Source organism: Halichoerus grypus, chromosome 13 (assembly GCF_964656455.1).
Source record: "Halichoerus grypus chromosome 13, mHalGry1.hap1.1, whole genome shotgun sequence".
In the NCBI taxonomy this organism is placed as follows: domain Eukaryota; kingdom Metazoa; phylum Chordata; class Mammalia; order Carnivora; family Phocidae; genus Halichoerus; species Halichoerus grypus.
Window position 1 is genome coordinate 40,089,196 of NC_135724.1, and position 21,363 is coordinate 40,110,558.

The 21,363-nt window shown below is 37.1% G+C and overlaps 1 protein-coding gene across 1 annotated transcript in view; it reads right to left on the reverse strand.

Moving 5' to 3' along the window:
- DSG3 (desmoglein 3) overlaps positions 1-21,122 on the reverse strand; it is a 31,351-nt gene extending 10,229 nt beyond the window's left edge. The window contains exons 1-11 of the mRNA XM_078060470.1: positions 20,973-21,122; positions 11,321-11,356; positions 10,681-10,809; positions 9,635-9,790; positions 9,026-9,170; positions 8,192-8,358; positions 7,191-7,319; positions 6,717-6,902; positions 4,029-4,300; positions 3,269-3,408; positions 1,193-1,417 (exon numbers count right to left, since the gene is read on the reverse strand). Coding sequence (XP_077916596.1) covers positions 1,193-1,417; positions 3,269-3,408; positions 4,029-4,300; positions 6,717-6,902; positions 7,191-7,319; positions 8,192-8,358; positions 9,026-9,170; positions 9,635-9,790; positions 10,681-10,809; positions 11,321-11,356; positions 20,973-21,020 — 1,633 coding nt within the window. The 5' untranslated portion in view covers positions 21,021-21,122. The remainder of the gene's footprint in view (positions 1-1,192; positions 1,418-3,268; positions 3,409-4,028; positions 4,301-6,716; positions 6,903-7,190; positions 7,320-8,191; positions 8,359-9,025; positions 9,171-9,634; positions 9,791-10,680; positions 10,810-11,320; positions 11,357-20,972) is intronic.
- Between the last annotated feature and the right edge of the window lie 241 nt (positions 21,123-21,363).

Below are 21,363 nucleotides of genomic sequence, written 5' to 3' on the forward strand. Positions count from 1 at the left end.
GTTTTTTTGCCTGACTTATCAAGACTGAATTTCTGCTTTGGCTTCCACTACCTCAGCTGTTGCTGATAGCATTCATTCCATGTGCCCAAAAGCCAGTTGTATGGGATTCTCTGAGGTGAGGGCCTGTTGTCTATCTAACTCACGAACATTGATCATTCTCCATTGCTATGTTGTCCCTTTCTAAGTGGACTCCAGTAGCAGCTCTTGTAAGCTGCAGAGTTGTGTCAACTGAATCACTCTTGACCCTGCTCTTTGATATTATGCCTGATCCACTCAGTCCAACCACTGTTGCCTTGTCCAGCCTCACTCAAGCAGGTATGTCTAGTGCTGGGTCCTGTCTCTCTCTGATGTTTCTTTTGCAAACTTTTCATTGTCCATGTGCTGGTAAACCCATTTGGATCCAAAAGCTACATGAATACTTTGGAACTAGGGACTTACACCAAGATCAATAAGGCCCTCGGAAAGAAGGCCGTGGAGGACAAGATCCCTTTGGTGACTCTCGCAATGGCTGATACCTATGACTAGAGAACCATAGAGCACATTCATGGAGGGAAGCAAGATTGGTTCAGCAAAGAACCAGAGAAAAGTGAGAAGATTCTTATTAAGCCCAATGGTTATTTCTAGGAGACTACTAGAAAACATAAAAAATGTAAAATTAGCATGATAAAGGTTAGAAGAAAAGGAAGGATGGATGAACTCTTTCCCACTGGCTAATGAGCTAATGGGAATTTTAGTCCACCATGCTGTCAAGATTCCTAACTAGTGACAGACTAAGTACCACTTCCTATGAGCCTTGAACGGGCAACCCATCCAGTACTTCATATCTGTTCACAGTCTGCCCAGTTAGGAGAAGTTTATATATTTAGAAATTTAAACAGCTCTGCAATAAAATTGATGGCTGACTCTATTCTTTTTATGGTGTGTTGTGGAGGTAGAAATAAGACACTAAAAATACAAAACAATTAGATTGCACATAAAAAACAAAATATTAAATAGTACAAACATATCATATCATTCCTCTTGTGAAGAGAGAAGAAATTCATGAGGCTAGGACCACATCTTCATTGCCTTTAAAGAGTTTTTTCAGTTATTCTTGGAAGAGACTTGTTCCCAAATGAGCCCTTTTATCTCTCTGGAAATATAAAGAAGCAGCAACTTTTTCATTTACGGAAGCAAGTTTACCATTACTCACCATTGAGTGTTGTGATACTCCACACAACTGGTAATTTTAGCGGTTGGTCCTCCAGAGAAAATGTGTAGGGGCCAGTATATTTATTGTCCAGTGCTCTAGCTGAGACTACCACAGAAGGCTGTGAACTACAAATTGTTTTCTTTTCAAGGACGATTGTTGGACAATTTTCATTAAAACCAGGTACTTTAACATATATGGTGCCTGTAGAAGTTTTACCTGTGTTTTCTGTAAGAATAACATTTTAGAATTAAAGAAATACACAGAATATGTTGTACCCCCCCCAAAACGGACCCAGATCAAGAGTTGCATGCTCTACTGAGTGAGCCAGCCAGACACCCCATTTTGAAATATTTTTCTTACCATCTATGGCCAGAACCTCAGCTGTGATTGTCTTGTTAACTATGAAAGTAGAATCCCGATCGATGTTTTTGACAAATTTGATTTGAGCAGTTTTTGAATCAACTGCATGGGGCACCTGGGTGGCTCAGTCATTAAGTGTCTGCCTTTTTTGCATGGGGCACCTGGGTGGCTCAGTCATTAAGTGTCTGCCTTTGGCTCAGGTCATGATCCCAGGGTCCTGGGATCAAGCCCCGCCATCGGGCTCCCTGCTCCCCTGGAAGCCTGCTTCTCCCTCTCCCACCTCCCCTGCTTGTGTTCCCTCTCTCACTGTGTCTCTCTCTGTCAAATAAATAAATAAAATCTTTAAAAAAAAAAAAGTCTCTTGCATGCAGCCAACTTAGTGTGTCTTCTCATGAGAAATTATATTTGTTATTCTTACAAGTAAAAAGATGTCGTTTAATTTCCACATCTTGTAAAAAGCAAATTTAAATTTGCCAACTTGGCTGGTGTCTATAATTAGTAGCATTAGCTATTAGTTTAATATGCTTGGAACCAAGACCAAGGTGATGAATTCACTGATGAATTCACTGATTACAAATGAAATCAACATAAAAACAATAGTTTTCTTAAATGTATCCTACTGTATGAACCCAGCACTGTGTGAAAGATTTTTGCTTCTAAAGCTTGAGCCAAAGTATTTGGAATAAACAATGATTGATTTTTACTATCCAGGATACAAAAGTTTACTGAAGAAAATTTTTTCAATGTTGACAATTAAAAACAATAAAGAAATAAAGTAAAAATTTCTCTGTGGTAGGATTATGAATACTTTCTGTTGTTTCCCTTAGTGCTTTTTGCTCTTCTCCCGGGTGATACGATTTTTGGTGTTTATTCTTTTGTTTTATTTTCTTGTTTACTTATTGCCTGAGCATAAATTAATTTATACTTGATGAAACACAAAGCACCCAAAGAATATTATTTTTGAAACATTCCAAAAGATTTTATTGTTCAATGATCTGGTCGCATGAGGTCTCTGTAAGTGACTCACTTTGTAAGTAACTCACCAAGGCACCTCGCATTTGAGTTGAGCTTTCCTGACAGGCCTTCTGTATCAATTTTTATCCATCCTCTCAAACACAGAAATTCCTGTGGGTCTCAAAATTTCTCCCTCAACACAGCAGACCACAGGGACTGAACACAGAATTCACTGGTACTACAAACTCCATGAGAAGTTGGAATGCTCAGTCTTCTGGGTTCAGCTGCCTCAGATTTGAGACCCAAGGCCCCAAGATAAGTAACTTTATGTAGTGATAAAGGTAATATGTTAAATAATCAGAATCTATTCATAAAAAAATGCCAATTGGAATTAACATTTCTCTAAAAATGATTGAAATATATTTTTTAAAGATTTTTATTTATTTATTTATTATTTATTTATTTATTTATTTGACAGAGAAAGAGAGAACAAGCAAGGGGAGCGACAGGCAGAGGGAGAGGGAGAAGCAGGCTCCTCCCTGCAGGGATCCTGATTCAGGGCTTGATCCCAGGACCTGGGATGATGACCTGAGCCGAAAGCAGATGCCCAACCGACTGAGCCACCCAGGCACCCCTAAGATTTTTATTTTTTAAGTAATCTCTGTGCCCAGTGTGGGACTCGAACTCACGGACCCAGATCAAGAGTTGCATGCTCTACTGAGTGAGCCAGCCAGACACCCCATTTTGAAATATTTTTCTTACCATCTATGGCCAGAACCTCAGCTGTGATTGTCTTGTTAACTATGAAAGTAGAATCCCGATCGATGTTTTTGACAAATTTGATTTGAGCAGTTTTTGAATCAATGAATAGTAAACCACCATCATTACGTCCCATGATATACCTGTTTTATGACAGAAAAAATAAAATTTTCTTTCAAATATGGAATGTTTACCTATATAATGAAAATAACTCATTTTATATTTAATGTATTTATAGTTAATTTAAGACATCAAAATATACTCTTATAAACAATGGCAAAAAATTAGCATATTAGCACAGACAGGCAGTATTTCATAATCCTTAAGTATTAGCCTGCTTTTTTAATTTTCTACTTTGTGCAATAAAATAATTGTTTTCTTGCTCTTACAGCATCTACATTGCATGGTGTTCTTATATTTTGGGGCATATATGTTTTGTATGTGCTGTCTTATCTGATTGGTCTTCTGCTGAACTACTCTTTTTAAACTTAACTGAAAGTTTCTGTGAGATCTTTTCCTGATTTCTCTCCATAGGCTAAGGCATTCTTCTCTTAGTTTCCACTTTAACTTACGCTTATGTTATCTTCGCTCATAGCCCAATATGTTCCAATGATTTGGCTATAAGTCTCTTATTGAGTTAGACATTCCTTGAGTTGGCCACTTTGTGTCTCTTTGTATTCTTGGCATACAATAGTTTAGGTATTATTTTGTAGTAGCTTATAAATTAAAACCACATCAAGGAATAATATAAAAACAGTCTTACTTGACATATGAGGCAGCTTTGTTAGTATCCTCATCGATAGCTGGGTATGTTCCCAGAACATAATTGACCAGTTTTTTACTACTTATGCCTTTCTGCACAGTAAATGTCTTGGAAGCAGGACGGAATGCAATTCCTTCTCTCACGTTGACTACTTGAATCGTGACTGGGGTTGACTGCACTCGATACTGAGAAATTACTGATTGGTGAAATTCAGCTTTGTTTTTGACAGCAATACCAAGTTGTACATTTTGTAGTTGTTCATAATCTAGAGCCTAGAGTAAAAAAATAAAATAAAATTGGAAGGAAAGAAGTATCACAGAGATACAATCCAGCAAACCCAGAACAGGACAAGAGAACTCTATGTCCCATGCTATGAATGGCCCCTTTTATTTCTATATAGCAAGACAGCTTCAGAAATCATTGTAATGATGAGGTGGAGAAACCATTAAAATTCTTAACTCATAAGACCTCAGTTTGGGGGGCGCCTGGGTGGCTCAGTCGTTAAGCGTCTGCCTTCGGCTCAGGTCATGATCCCAGGGTCCTGGGATCGGGTCCCGCATCGGGCTCCCTGCTCAGCGGGGAATCTGCTTCTCTCTCTCCCACTCCCCCTGCTTGTGTTCCCTCTCTTGCTGTCTCTCTCTGTGAAATAAAAAAAAAAAAAAGACCTCAGCTTGGTAACTGATATTTACAAAAGAGCAGACCTCTCTTTAGACTACTAAAACATCATTATAGTGTCTTTAGGCTGTATGGTACAATGGAAAGAATCCCAAGTTTGCTATGGTAGCGTGGCTTGAATCCTGGTTCTGCTGCCTAGTAGCTTGTGTGACTCATGGCACAATATTTAATTTCTCTGATTCTCAAATTTTCACTTCCGAAAAAAACCACAAAACTTTACCTCATCAGATCATGGTGAGGACTGCACAAATTTAGTCCCATAGTATATTCAGTTAGGAAACCTTCTGAGAGCTTTCAAGTGAGCTGAGTGTCTAAGGATGAGGAGGAGTTTTTCAGGCAAAGGTGAAACATTTGCAAATGCCCAGAGTTACAGAAGGTAACAGGGCGCTGGCTGCAGATGGTGAGAGGCCTAGTCTATAGTTCTGAGGAGACTGAAGGTCATCTTCAAGGCCAGCAGCTGGTCATCAATCCTGGCTGCAATTAGAGCTCTCTGTGGAGCCATTAAGACCTGCCATTGCCTGGACTTCCCCACAGACCAACTGAACCAATAGTTCCTATATTCCCACTGGTGAGGAAAAGTTGCTGGGGATGCAAATGAGCAATAAGACTGGAGGGCCACTTTCACAGCCAATGGAGAACAAGGAAAGGTTTTAAAGAACAGAGTAATCCACACTGGTTTTAAGAAAAACATGGCCGTAGCCTGGTGGCAGTAGGAGGATGTAGGGAAGTAGGAAGAGGAGGTAAGGACAGCCATCAGGAGGGGATTATAGTCATCAAGGAGCAAGGAGGCAAGGCCCAGTAGATCACAGGCCAGAGGAAGGAAGACCAGGGCCAGACTTTAAGGACAGTTTCCAGGGCAGAATTGGATGACTGTTGTGAGGAAATATTATGATTGAAGGATAAGGCCCGGGTTGCTAGTTTGGAAGACTAGATGACACCAAGACAGGAGAGAGGGAAGGCTTCATTTTCAGGGATTGCTGGGAGTTTGTAACACACCCTTGCAAGTGATGGTTATAGCCTTCTCTCTGAAAAGCAGAGTAATAGGAACAATAGGAACTGCTCACATAGCTCCAGCAACTGGGGATTCCAGCAATTTCCTTGTTAAGGGGATATTATGGGTCTGTCACTCTACTGGACTCAAAGAAATAAAGAAAGAAGGTTACGTTTGGTCCAGTGTCCTGTGCCAAAGAATGTCTTCAAATAGTGGTTATTTTTTCTAGTCTATACAGGGTCCAGGCAGAAATATCCTGTTATTCCAGATAGGATTCTGTGTATGGGGGGGTGTCTGTTATAGTCATGCATGTTAAACGCAAGGATTACTCAATTACTGTTTGTTATATTGCAGATTTTTTTTTTTAAGATTTTTATTTATTTGACAGAGACACACACAGCTAGAGAGGGAACACAAGCAGGGGGAGTGGGAGAGGGAGAAGCAGGCTCCCCGCTGAGCAGGGAGCCCGATGCGGGGCTCGATCCCAGGACCCTGGGATCATGACCTGAGCCGAAGGCAGACACTTAACGACTGAGCCACCCAGGCGCCCCTTATATGGCAGATTTAATTATACATTCCCATTTTCAAAAAGTTGCATTCCCCCCCTTATGACTGTAACTAAATTCACTTAAAGCAAGTTGACAAATTCACAAGCCGCAATATTATGTATTCTTATCTTTTCCTAACTTCAGTTGTAGGGAGTAAATGAGATTAAGAAATGTGTTTTACATTCTTGTGCTTAAAGCAAGCACACCTATAAATATATGTATATTAGTGTATTTGTGTTTACTATAGAAAGTAGGGTAGCTTGGAAGGAAATAAATCAACATGTTTAAAAAAGCTGTCCTTAGGTAGTGGGGCTATGTGTGTGTCTTTAAAAAATTCTATCTACTTCTATGTATTTTCTAAGTTTTCTGTAAAGAAGTGGTATTATTATTAATAAGTGAATAAAGTTTATTTGTAGAAATGATAGTTTGGGCTAATATGGAATATTTTTACCATGGAAGGGAAATAGGCTTTACCTTAACCACCTTCAGGATGCCTTCATTAGTTCTGGGATCAGTTTGTATTTCAAACCAATTCCCTTCATTTCCAGAGGTAAAGAAATACACTGCAAGCCAATTATCTGTGAATTCTTCGTCCCAATCTATAACTTGAAATCGTAGCAACTCAGAATTTAAAGTATTTTCCTCAATATGTGCTGAATACTAAAAAGGAAAGAAGCAGAATTTGAGAGTTATTGTCAGGTTTTATCTAAAGAGATTATATTTTATTCTGAATAGCATTAACCATTAATTCTCAAATTATGTGTTGCCTCTTGCTGGTTACTAAATTCTTATATTTGACAAAAGCTTATTTTTTTTTAAGAAAAGTGCAGAGAACTTAAATAGAAGCCAGGAACAGGCAAATACTGAATTAGATTGGCAAAATATAAGCTAAATATATATATATATATATATATATATAAATTATTCTTCAAGGAGGGCAAGGTATACCTGAGATTCTCTGAACATTGGGAAATTATCATTAACATCTTTCACTTTGATACTACATTCACATTGAGTTGATAGTCCTTCTCCATCTTTGTCGGCACCACTCACAACCAGACGATAGCTGCTAACTTGCTAAATTTGGAGAAAAATAAAGAAAAATAATTAATCTCCAGTGCCAGGAATACAAATAACAACTACCTGCTTCCTATGGGTAAAGAGGTGAAAATATTCTTCTCTAGAAGGATCATATGAGCTGTTCCATTGTCCAGCCTAGAGGAGGCATCTGGGGTCCTGGATAGTTGGACAAGTTTTTATGGGGCTAGACCAGGTTTCTTTTTTGTGAGCTTCTTAGGGCAAGAAAGTACACTTGGAGCAAAAACGGGCTGTGAGGATGATGGGATGCTTATTTGAGGGAAGTTTACTTACAGAGCTTTCCTATTGGTCTTTTTGGAGAATCATTTGCATAGAAGTAATATAAAGTCTGACAGGGTATTGTATGGTGATAAAATGGTGGTGGTGGTGATGGTAGTTATGGTGGTAGGACGATGGGGAAGAGAAAAAGGGGATTCTTTAGTGTTCTGGAAGCAAGGGTGACATTAAAACTAGTTAGTAGAAAAAGTGTAACATCAGAGAAGGCTTTATTCCAGAGAGAAATTTCTTCCATTGTCTGAGAAATTTCCTTTTCCTCCACCAAATAAGGAATTAGTCACAGTTCAGTCTTTGTCTATGTATGCCTCAATGCCTTCTTTTACCTTCCACTTGACCTCCCACTGATATGCTGATACTTGTTTGTTTAGGGTACAATTGATTGTACAGTTCTTAGGTACACATCTCACCCCACCAGGATCATATTGAAATGCAAACAATTTCCCTAGATTGGCCCAGTTGAGTATGGAGAACTTCTTTTCCTTTCTCCTTTCATTCTCAGGTAAAATGGGGTCACCTCTCTCGGCTTTGTTACAATCAGATCTTATTATTGAATGTGCCCAAGTGCCTTGCTTTACCTCTCGATCAAGAGAATTGGTTAAAGTACGGACTTCCCCAGTGTGTCTGCTTAGGAGGAACATGGGTGTGCCTGCAGGTTCCTGAGAGACAATTTTGAAGGCAATTTTAGAGTTCAAGTGGTTTGGTTCATCTGCGTCTGTGGCATTTAATATCATCACCAGTGAGTCTAGGAATACAGAAGAAGCTCATTAAAGAATATGTAAGAATTGACATTCTTTTCACATTAAATATTCAACACAATTTCAAATTGACCTTTATTTTTTAAAATCTTAAATCTGTTATGCACAAAAACAAATTACATGTCATTTGCAGTATCTCTTACTGTCCCTCTTAATCAGGTGGAACTGTGCTGCCTTCTGTAAAAATCTTTCTGTTGTCCTTAAGCCTTGGTTGTGTTGGAGTTGAGACTATTTTCTGTCTTTATTTCTTCCCTTGATGGGTGGCATTGTCACTCTCCCCTTCCCCCAAATTATCTAAGTAATTGAGTGTGTCTCTGTCCTTTATAATCTAAAAAAGTCTAGCTGATGCATCCAGGCTACCTAAGGCCACCCCTTTAGTTTTATGACTACCAGGTACTCATGTGACTTACATATAGAGAGTAAGATACTATTGACTTGATAACAGGACCACGACCTAGAAATACAGTGGCAGTGGATAATTAGCTCAAGTACAAATATTAGAAAGGAAGACCCAGGATATTTGGATGAATTTTTCTGCAAAACTACTGATAAAACTAGGAGAATAAATTAGCTTATAAAAATGATATACTATAGTGATACCTGTATTTTAAAATTAAAAAAAATTAAAAGTGGTAGATAATGTAAAAGACTTACTTGAAGCACTATTTTCTTCAATTTCACCCATGAATATACTTTGTGAAAATACTGGAGGATTGTCATTGACATCTAAAATTTTAACTGTTAATACAAGTGGTTTCTCTACATTCTGTCCTAGGGCATTTAGAGCATAACACGTGATCTAGAAAAAGGAGGGAATTGTTACTTATTACTCTACAAACTCAGTTTGCATACTACTAAAACTTGTAGAAATAAAGCTCTACTAGCATGTACAGACTTTTTGTGCACAGAAGGAAAATGTTTCCCCAAAAAGTACATAAAGGAAGAAAAGGTGCCCACACTGGGCAGGCCTGTTAGGCAAGCTGCCCCTTCTTCCAGGCTGGTACTGTCTTATGGTACAAAGAGGGTGATGCTCTTTGCAGGATGCATGTTGGATTTCAATGCCTACTCCTGCACCCTCCTGGTATATTCCTTCAGGGGCACAACTGTAAGTGAAGGCTCTTTAAAAGAGTGACGAAAATTGTTATTTATTGGTGGATTGATTCGTGCACTGATCTTTCTTCTAAATTAACCAGTAGAAGAGTATCACATTGTAAAGCCACCGGGCACAAACAAGGGTGCCCAATCGTGAGGACACAAACTTACCAGGAAGCTTGGAGTTTCCTCACGATCAACTATGGCTGTTATGTTAATTTCTCCAGTGTTTTTGTCAACAACAAAGATTCCAAAAGGGGGTTGATCAATTCCCATTCCAGAAATTCGGTAGGTAATTTTCTGGGTTGCTTGGAAATCTGAAGTAATCTGCAGCCCCAAATACCCAAAATGTGAATGTGATCAGCAATCAGACCTTTTCCTTCCCCTTTTCTCTACCTTCATAGTCTTAAGTCTTCTGTTTATTTTATTCACTCTTTCTGACCCTGTGATGGTTACTTTTGCCTTAATGAATACTGGGAATGTGAGATATTTCAAACTGTTGTTTCTATTGACCAGCATGGACCAATATGCATGAATCATTTGGCTCTAGAATGTTTGCCCAGATTATGGCCACCATGGTGATGTTAAAAGGTTGAGAGAAAGTCATGGATACTTAATATTGACAAGACTACTTCTGAATGCTCCTTTCCTTAACAGAGAACATTTTTTTGAAAAAGACATTTATTTTAGTTTAAATAGGGGGAGCTGGAGAGAAAAAGGGGAAAGGGATTATACAGTAAGTGTTAAAAATATTTATTAAAATAAATTGCTTATTATTATTTATTATTTTATTTTTTATTATTATAATTTTCAAGCTTTTTAATATGGAAAATTTCAAATATATATAAAGTTAGGTTAGTAATGAACCTGGTATATCTCATCACCCAGTTTTAATCATTATGAATACATGGACCCCCAACCACTTATCTTATTGTCTTATCCATATATTTTTTTCTATTTGTTTGCTAGAATCCAGATCTAAATAAGGCATATTCATTGAAGTTGGTCCACCTGTCTCTTAATTATTTTTTATTACTCTAGAAGCCATAGTTCCTTCATCTCCCTCCCTATTGTATTTTTTTGGTTGAAGATCCCAGGTTATTTGTTCTGTGCACTCCCCAGTCTACATTTTGATAAATGGAGTTGCCATATTATTTTAATTTACATCTATTACATTTATTCTAAAACCTCACATTGCCCCTGCTGATATGACTTACTTTGGCAATCGGATTTCTTTTCGAGTTGTCTTCTCTTTCTCTGCAGGGTTTTGCAAATTTCACCCATTCACGCTTGTATCTCCTTTTGCCTTGTACTGCAGTATCATCTTCTCCGTGTTGGCCCTTTGTCTTATGTGAAAAGGTATCCCATTTTATTATGCGCATTGTTGGAAATTTTTGCTTTGAGTATTGCTTATCAACACCTAGGTTCAGAGGCCCCTGTGTTTCATGGTATCTAGGACTGTTGAATGTCTACTTTGCTTGACCTCACACTTTGTCAAGCAAAGAAGGAACATTAAATATCTAAAATAATTACAGAACCATATGATTTTTAATATTGGCATTGAATCATATTTTATATTTCCTTTATATATTCCATAATATCTCACTGCTCTAGGCACATAGGACCTGTTTACTAAAAAGCTGTTGATTTGTTTAAAATAAGAAAGAATGCATGAGATAAAGTGTAATAATGACATTTATACATTCTTGGTATTTAAAATTGGGTTAGTTTTAATTTTATTTTCACAATTATTTAATAGTTTTAAACATTAAAAAAATATTTATTTTTCCCCAATACAATTTTAATTTTTTGAACTGAACTATCATTTTAGTTACAAAAAACTTTTTCATACTTTACCTCTATTCGCAGTTCTCCATGAACCAATATGAGCACCTGTAGACATTTAAATACAGTCAAGTTAAAAGCGAATTCTTCAAATAAGTAATTGCATAAGATAATCCTGTTCATATTGTAGCTTGTTTCTATTTCAAAAGAAGTGAATTTGGGGAAGCAGTATTCAAAGGGTAAAATCCTCTCAGGAAAAAGAAAATACTCTCAATATAAACAAGTTCTTCCAGTTTTTTAATCTGACTACAGAGTTTTAATGGTATACAAAAGAATCTACTGAATTATGCAAAACCGTGCCTAACAGCCAGTTGCAGCAACCAGACATATTTTACTTGGCTGTTCCATAAAGACTTTCTAAGAACCATGGGAGATATTGCTTTAGGAAACAGTGGTGAGCATCATTGTGATAAGCTATTAGTTACCTGCACTTTCTTAGTTGTCTGACAGTGGAGAGGATAGAATAGAACTAGTCAGGTTTAGAGAGTGGAACATAAAAGTTGGGGATACGCTATTCTAATCACAAGTACTGTTTATGTGGGACGTGGACCTGCTAATCCCTACCCTGTTATTTCACCTTAAATGTTGAGCTTAATTTTCACACTGATCTGAAAAAATTAAATGAGGATAAATGAAGTCAGGCAGTCTAGGTTCTTTACTTTCTCAAGAACATATGGGATCTTCATTTGTGTCGCTTTCCATCTTGTTTCCTACCTGGAATGCATTTTTTTTTTTTTTTTTTTTTAATTTGAGTATAGTTGACACACAATGTTATATTAGTTTCAGGTGTACAACTTAGTGATTTGACAAGTTTATACATTATGCTATGTTCACCAAAAGTGTAGCTGCCATGTGTCTTGTTGCATTGCTATTACAATATTACTGACTATTCCTTATGCTGTGCCTTCTATTCCTGTGACTTATTCATTCCATACCTGGAAGCCTGTATCTTCCACCCCCCCTTCACTCATTTTGCTCAACCCCCCGCCATTCTCCCCTCTGGCAACCATCAGTTTGTTCCCTGTATTGATAGGTCTGATTCTACTTTTTGTTTGTCCTTTCTTTTCCTTTCCTTTCCTTTCCTTTCCTTTCCTTTCCTTTCCTTTCCTTTTCCTTTTCTATTGGATTCCACTTATGAGTGGAATCATATGGTATTGGGCTTTTTCAGTCTGACTTATTTCGCTTAGCATAATACCTTCTAGGTCCATCCATGTTGTCTCAGATGTCATGATCTCAGCCTTTTTATGGCTGCATAATATTCCATTACATCTTCCTTATCCATTCATCTGTAGATGGACACTTAGGTTGCTTCCATGTCTTGGCTATTATAAACAATGCTGAAGTAAGTATAGGGATGCATGATCATGTTCTGTTTTCTTTGGGTAAGTATCCAATAATGGAATTATTGGATCATATGGTAATTTTGTTTTAAATTTTTTGAGGAACCTCCATACTGTTTTCTGCAGAGGCTGTACCAATTTCAATTCCCACCAACAGTGTACAAGGGTTTTTCCCCCCACATCTTTGCCAACACTTTTTATTTCTTGTCATTTTGATTTTAGCCATTCTAACTGGTAAGGTGATATCTCCCCTTTACCCACTTAAATATTGCTCATCTTTTATAATCAGTTCAAGTTCCAACAATTGCCACGAAACTGTCCTTACTGGTGTCTTCTCTTCTGAGTTTTTTCAACACGTATTTTGTACCATGCAGTTTAACCCATAAGAGTTTGCCATGATTTACTATTTCTCATTGCTTTATGTACATTATGATGTTAAGCCAAGAGAACTGTAAACTTTCTGGATCAGTGTTTCTGTTATTTTTTTCTTGCAATTGTTATAACTTTTTCCTCAGCAGATATTTAATAAATATTTGCTGACCTGCTGATTATCTGATGTGAAGAGAATCTGGTAGGGAAAGGATTGTGAAAAATAAATCAGAAGAAAAAGAATTAGATCAATATTACTAGTTAAAGTTTATTATGGTTTTTGTGTCAGTTGCTATTTATAGATCTTTATATTTATTATCTCATTTAATACTTATAGTAGCCAGCTGATGGAGATACTATTATTATACTCTATTTTGTGGATGAAGAAATGGAGCCAGGAGACAATGAGTACTTTGCCTCCCCCAACAGCCCTAGTTGAGCCAGGATTTGAACCTCTGCAGCCTGACTCCAAAGTCACACACACAATGATGATGTGTACATCATCATTAGATTTTAGCCAAAGTTGGCATAAATAAATAGAAAAAACTAGTGGTAGAAAGAAAGTCATATGATAGTCAATTTAGATTTCTTCCTGGCAATGGTGGAGGTTACTGCTGAAACAATGTAGATTTATTACATTGTTTACTTTGGAAGGCTATAATAAAGAGGCAGGTGGAACTCTGAACCAAAGAAGTAACTACAACAGACATAGGATGCCAGGACGCTTGCATTCTAAAAATTTCATTGAAATCCTTATTTCAAAGGGTCTGCAAATTGTCGTGAAAAGGGACCATTGCATATGGTTATAACATGTCTCAAAGTGATTTTACAGCTTTGCTTCTCTTTATTAAACATTGTCATGAGTTACTTGGGAGGGGAGGCCCGAGCACTGTCGTAATTGCACTAATTTCTCACTTCATAAGGACGACTCAGCTATATGTGAGGGGAGGGTTGGGCCAGGCACCCTTCCCTTTACAGGAAAACTGGAAAGAGTCATCCCAAAAATATGAATCATGTTTGCACTAGCCCCACAGAGAAGGATTCTTCTAATAGACATTAAGGCATAATTTCTGTTTTCCTGGGAAGCAAAGAAAGGACAAATTCTAAACTATGGAGAATGAACATATTCTCTTTCTAATATTCTCAACAAATTGGATATTCTCAAATGCTTATTTTAAATGCTGTGTAGGATACAGTCAAGTGTAGTAATACAAAATTGGACACCAGATCTTGAATCTTGAATTTATATCCCAGTCTCACCATTTACTGGTTGCCTAACTTGGGAACATTACTTAATCTTTCAATTTTCTCATCTGTGAAATAGGGATAATAATTCTACTTACTTTATAGGTTTATTGTGAGGATTAAATGTGTCTAAAGCACATAGATGAGCCCTAGTCCACAGTAAGTGCTTACCAAGTGTTAATCATTTCTGTCACCTGACTTTAATATATGTGCTGCCGAAGCGAGCACAATCACCAAACTTTAATAAAAGGTGTAAGAGAGTCATTTTACTATGAAGTGACCTTTTATTATTATTCACGTCAAGGCACATAAGAACTTTCTCTTTCTTGAGCATCAGGAAGAGTCAAGAACCAGTGTTCCACTGTACAGTTGTGTGGGTTCCTCCTTGCACAACGTCAGGGGGAACTGTTCACATTGTAGTTTATGTGAATGTGTCTCCTGGAGTTGTGCAGTGTTTAGCCTAGCCAACTGTGCAGTGGCCAAAGTAAGAAAAGTGTGCATATTAGATGGATTAAATTATTTATAGTGTAATTATGGATAGTAACCAGTTGCCCATATAAATTTCTTGTGATGAACTTCCCAAAACAAACCCTTACCTTAGGCTATCAGATTGACTCTTAACTGGAAAGGAAGAGCCAAAGGCTAAGAGGTTTATGAGAAACCACATGGGACACTAAGTATTCTGGCTCCAAATGGAAACCAGTTTCAGGTATTAAGCAAGTGGGAGTGGTAATTGGTAGATGTAATTACATCTTTCCTGACATTTGCTCAAGTCAGGCAGAACTGGCCAGAATTGTTTGGCAAGTTTATTCTGAATTTAGAATCTTAACTTTTGGAGAGGTTATTTAGGAGCAAATTTATTTTCATATATTTATTAGCACTCGAAACCGGATTGTTTCATCAATTAAGAGAAGGAAAGATACCTCAAAGATGTTCCTTCTGTTAAAAATTTGGGCCACTTACATTTTTCACAGAACTAGAACAAAGAATCCTGGAATTTCTATGGAACCACAAAAGACCCCAAATAGCCAAAGCAATCTTGAGGGAAAAGAACAAAGCTGAAGGTATTATACTCCCTGATTTCAAACTGTACTACCAAACTATAGTAAACAGTATGGTATGAGCATAAAAACAGACACATAGATCAATTGAATAGAGCCCAGAAACAAACCCACGCATATATGTTCAATTAATCCATAATGAAGGAGGCAAGAATATACAATGTGGAAAAGACAGTGTCTTTCAAAAATGGTGTGGGGAAAATTGGACAGCTATATGCAAAAGAATGAAACTGGACCACCAATTTACATCGTATACAAAAATAAATTCAAATAGATTAAAGACTTGAATGTGAGAACTGAAAACATAAAACTCCTGGAAGAAAACATAGGCAGTGAGCTCTTTGACATTGGTCTTAGCAATATTTTTTTGGAGCAGTCTCCTCAGGCCAGGGCAACAAAAACTAAAATAAGTGGGACTACATCAAACTAAAAAGCTTTTGCACAGCAAAGGAAACCACCAGTGAAACAAAAAGTCAGCTTACTGGGTGCAGGAGGACATTTGCAAGTCATGTATCTGATAAGGGGTTAATACAAAAAATATATAAAGAACGGACTCAACTTAGTATAAGATAAAACCCAATTAAAAAACATGAAGATTTGAATAGACATTTTCCAAGAAGACATCCAGATAGCCAACAGGCATGAAAAGATGCTCAACATCACTAATCATCAGGGAGATGCATGAGATATCATCTCACACCTCACACACATCAGACTGGCTGTAATCAAAAAGACAAAAAATGACAAGAGTTGGCAAGGATGTAGGGAAAAGGAAACCCTCATGTTGGTGGGAATATAAATTGGTACAACTACTATGGAAAACAGTGTGGACATTTCTCAAAAAATTAAAAATAGAGCTACTGTATGATCCAGCAATTCCATTTCTGTATATTTATCCAAGGAAAATGAAAACATCAGTTTGAAGAGATAAATGCACTTCTATATTCATTGCAGCATTATTTATAATAACCAAGATATAGAATCAACCTAAGTGTCCATCAATAGATGAATGGATAAAGAAGATGTGATATATACATATATAACGTATATATTACACACACACACACACGCACACGCAATGGAATATTACTCAGCCATAAAAAGAATGAAATCTTGCTATTTGTGACAACATAGATGGACCTAGAAGGTATTATGCTAAGTGAAATAAGTCAGACAAAGACAAATACCACATGATTTCACTTATATGTGGAATCTAAAAAGCAAAACAAATAAAGAGACAAAATAAAACTGAAAGAGACTTATAGATACAGAAAACAACCTGTTGATTACCAGAGAGAGGAGGGGTTGGGAGACAGGTGAAACAGATGAAGGATATTAAGAGGTATAGACTTCCGGTTATAAAATGAATATGTCATGGGAATGTAATGTACAGCATAAGGAATATAGTCAATTATGTTGTAACAACTTCGTATGGTACTAAGACTCATCATGGAGATCATTTTGTAATGCATAAAAATATTGAATCACTATGAGGTACACCTGAAGCTAATAGGATATTGTATGTCAATTACATTTCAATAGAAAAAATTTGGGTCATTTACTTACAATTATTTTTTCTAAAATTTTACTTTTTATATGTTCTATAGAAGAAGGTTGTTGAAGATAGTTCTGCTATGTTTAGAACACATTCTAATGCAGAACTTGATATTTAAACTACTCTCTTTTTCTCCATACCAACACTACTAATTTCTTTAAAACTTTGTGCTTTAAAAATCTTTGGATTTCCAACATTGATGTTAGCTTTGTAGTGAGTAAATTTTTACATAATATAATAAGTATGAAATTAAATAGCTTACTGTCCAGGTACTAATAGAAGTGTTATATGACAAACTGTGTTGCAGATTTTGTGGACTATAAAACACTGAACAATGGTCTCCTTGGAGGATAGACATTATTTTAAAAAGGTTAAATCTCCAAAGATAAGTATTTTCCAATCACAAATTTTCCCCCCAAATGTTTATTTTGTGTTTGTGAAATGGATCAAACATGCACAGGAAACTTATACCTATTAAATTTTTCTTTGACTATAGGCAGATGTTCCCCATGCCTTCACCTCTCAAGTAATTAAAAGACTGGACAGTTGAAATTTTGAGTAATGCTCCAAGTTTGAAAATGTTGTTTTCTCACACCCACTATTATACAAATGTAAGATATAGTTTGATATGCTCTTTCACTCAAGAAAAATGTAGGTCCTTTCTTGACTTATCAAAACTGGTGTTGGTTGTCATTTAAAATAGTAAGGCAGACTTCTAAGAAGTTATCAAGAATCACTTGTATTAGTAATGTAAACATTGCAAATGATAGGAGTCTTACAAAGAAGCACTTTATATTTTCCAGAGCACTTGTTTGCACATGTTGCTGCCTTTTTTAGTAAGTGATTTATTTATCTATTTGAGAGAGAGAATGGGAGCATGGGGAGGGGCAGAGGGAAAGGGAGAGAAGCAGACTTCCCACTGCCCGGGGAGTCCGATGCTGGGCTCGATCTCATGAACCTGAGATCATGACCTGAGCTGAAACCAAGAGTCAGATGCTTAACTGACTGAGCCACTCAGGTGCCCCAACATACATGTTGCTGCTTTATTCTTACTGTGGCAGAGTACTGTGATTATTGTCATATGACAGTTGAGGAAACAAAGCCTGGAGTGAGTCAGTCATACAGGCATAGACAGAAGCCTGTGACTTTGCTATCATATCTCACTTCTCTAGGCAACCTCCTATGGTCATAGGATGGTGGAATTAATTCAACACCTCCAATTATGTCTTCCAACTTTCAGACCTCACCCTTCAACAACAAAAGATGTACATTCCCACTCCACAATGCTTTTAAAAACTTTGTTTTTTTTTTTCCCTTACCACACTATTTCAAAACTTGGGGTGGCTCCCTGCTTCTAAAAGGATTCCATTAGCCTTCATGGAGTATGCTTTTCAATCTGACCCTCACCTACCTTTCCAACTCATGTCCAATGCAAACTGTCATTCTAGCAAAACCAGTATGTCCATTGCCCCTAGGTAAATGCCGTAATTGCGCTTTCCTTTGCTCGTGCTGGTCTGACAACTGAGGATATAGGCTATCCCCCTTTGGCCCATCTATACTAATCAAAAAACAGCTCAAATCTCACCTAGTCCATGGAGCCTTGTTTTCTGACCTCACTCTTGACTGATACTGCATTCCACTAACAGCATTAATAATAGACAAGCACTGTTTGATAGAAATATAATGAGAACCACAAATGCGAGCCAAATATATAATTTTAAATGTTCTAATATTCATATATATATTTATGTATTTAAAGATTTTATTTATTTGTCAGAGAAAGAGAGAGAGCATAAGCAGGGGAAGCTATAGGCCGAGGGAGAAGCAGGGTCCTCACTGAGCAAGGAGCCCGATGCAGGACTAGATCCCAGGACCCTGGGATCATGACTTGAGCCGAAGGCAGATGCTTAACTGACTGAGCCACCCAGGCGTCCCCTAATATTCATATATTTAAAAAGCTTAAAAAGGTGAAATTAATTTCAACAATATATCTTTTATCCAATATATCCAAAATACTGTAATTTTAATTGTAGTCAGCATAAAAGTTGACGTTTTACATTCTTTTTTTCATACAAAGTCTTCAAAAATATGATGTATATTTTATACTTAACAACACATCTCAGTTCAGACCAACCACATTTTAAGTGGTTATTAGCCACATGTGGCCAGTGGCTGCCATATTGGACAGAGCACATCTGGACCATTCAGCTTAATAATTATCTGTGAAGTTATACTGTTGTTTAAATAGCTTGTGTGTGTGTGTGTAAAATTTTTCTAAGGGGAAGAAGATGTCTTACTTTTCATAATTTCCTTCATGACCAGCATTATAGAGGCACTGTGGGAAGTCAGAGTTTAGAGAGGCCTTGTTTAATTGTTCATCTATTTATTTTTCCAACAACTGTGTGTCCACTGTAAGAGAGATATTATAGGGGCACTAGGGATATAAAGATGAATGAAACAGCCCTTAGTATAACGATCTTAACTTAAACAGCCCTTAGTAGAACCCGAGGGGTACTTGAGAATGGTCTATGTCAAAGCAGGGAAAAGAGCTCCCCTACGCTTGTGGTCTTCCAATTCTGTGCTCTTATGACACCTTCTGACACCCTCTGCCACCTTTCCTGAGTTGGTCATTGGCTTGGACATGTGGATTATCAGGCTACCTGAGGTTTAGTCTGGAAATGACCATCTGGGAAGGTGGGAACATCATACAACTATCTCATTTCTCTTGACAACATTCTTGGGTCAAATAAACTCATTAGATAACCAAAGCAATTTGTTACATTGTTTAATAAAAATAGACTCTAGTAGAAGGGAAGATAACAATTTTCTGTTTGGACATTGTGCTGAGAGGGGAAGCTGGGAAACTCTGGCTCATAAGGCAGCCTATTCTAATTTTAGACACCTTTAATTTTTAGAAAGTTCTTTCTAAAGATCTATCTCCCTGAAACTTCTTGAAATCCAATTATCATCTCAATTTTTTTAGTTGAGGAGGTGAGGGAAACTGGTGCCTAGGCCAACTCAGTTTATTATGACGTGGGAATTAGTATTAGGAATTTTTTTTAATATTCATTTATGGTATATGTCACTATTTTGATATCCTAATGTAACTGATAAAATTGTGGCTTTTTTTTTTTTTCCCTTCACTGAAACAACATAGTTAAGGAACAAACTAGTCTGTAACATTCTGGCTAGTGCTTAGCTCTTCAGGTCCCACTTCTCTTTTAGATAACATTATATAAATCTTTCTCAACCAACAGAAGTATTATTCTCCTGAATAAAAAAAAAAAATGGCTTCTAAAATGTCGTATGTCTTTTTCCCCCCAAAGTTGGGATATTTTTTGCACATAATGGCTAAACATAGTTTTCTTAATAACTCTTTCAACTTCTCTAGAGTCAAACATTGCTTTGATTTTAATTCAACAGTCTGTCTATTTTAAAAGCATGTCAGGTATCAAGACCAGGCACGTACAGTTCTTAGCATATGCTTAAGAGATATGTAACCTTGGAAAATAGACCTGGTTCTCTTTCATGTGTTTTAGTTTGTGTATTGGAAAGATGAGTAAAAGCACTACTTTGAAGAAAGTGAAGGTGTTGTGGAAAATAGATCTAAGATCAGGATTATTTAATTCATTAACTAAAGAAATGCTAAATGTCTACTTTCAAATTCTATTTCTCTCTGATTTATTTTTCAATGTAAAATACAACATTTAAAAACCACCCAAGGGGCGCCTGGGTGGCTCGGTCATTAAGCATCTCCCTTCGGCTCAGGTCATGATCCCAGGGTTCTGGGATCAAGCCCCACATCCGGCTCCCTGCTAGGCGGGAAGCCTGCTTCTCCCTCTCCCACTTCCCCTGCTTGTGTTCCCTCTCTCGCTGTCTCTCTCTGTCAAATAAATAAATAAAATCTTTAAAAAAAAAAATAAAAACCACCCAAAGGAGGAAATTGGTAATCTTTATGATTTTATTCCAAAATGTTTATTTCCACTTCACTCCTTTTAGAATTTATAAGAGGGATTCAGCAATCAAATAGAGTATTATCAAACAAGGAAGGAAACAGGGAAAGTTGCAATTATTTGAAAAAAAATTGGACTTACCATTAAAATAGCCAGAGCTCCTGATGTTCTGAAAAGGAGCCAAGTCATTTTCTCTGATTTCCCTGGTGGACAAATCCAAGGAAGCTGCTGCTTCAGTCCTTCCAACTGTCTGCATATGATGTCTAAGAAAAGCCCTTTGGTAGCGTCTCTGCTTCCTGGAGTCTACAGATAGTCTGTTATGCAGCTCTTCCCCACCCTAAACCAAGGATTGGTCTCACCAGAAATGCTTGCATCATTTTTGCTCCCAGGTAAAAACTTAGACACACCTCAATTCCAAAAGCAATGAAATCCTTTGTTGGAGGCTGAAAGAAAAGTCCACAGGCTGAAGACAAGGTTTAATAGGAAGGTCCCAGATGAATAATAAATTAATCATGGTGTGGAAGTGCAAAGC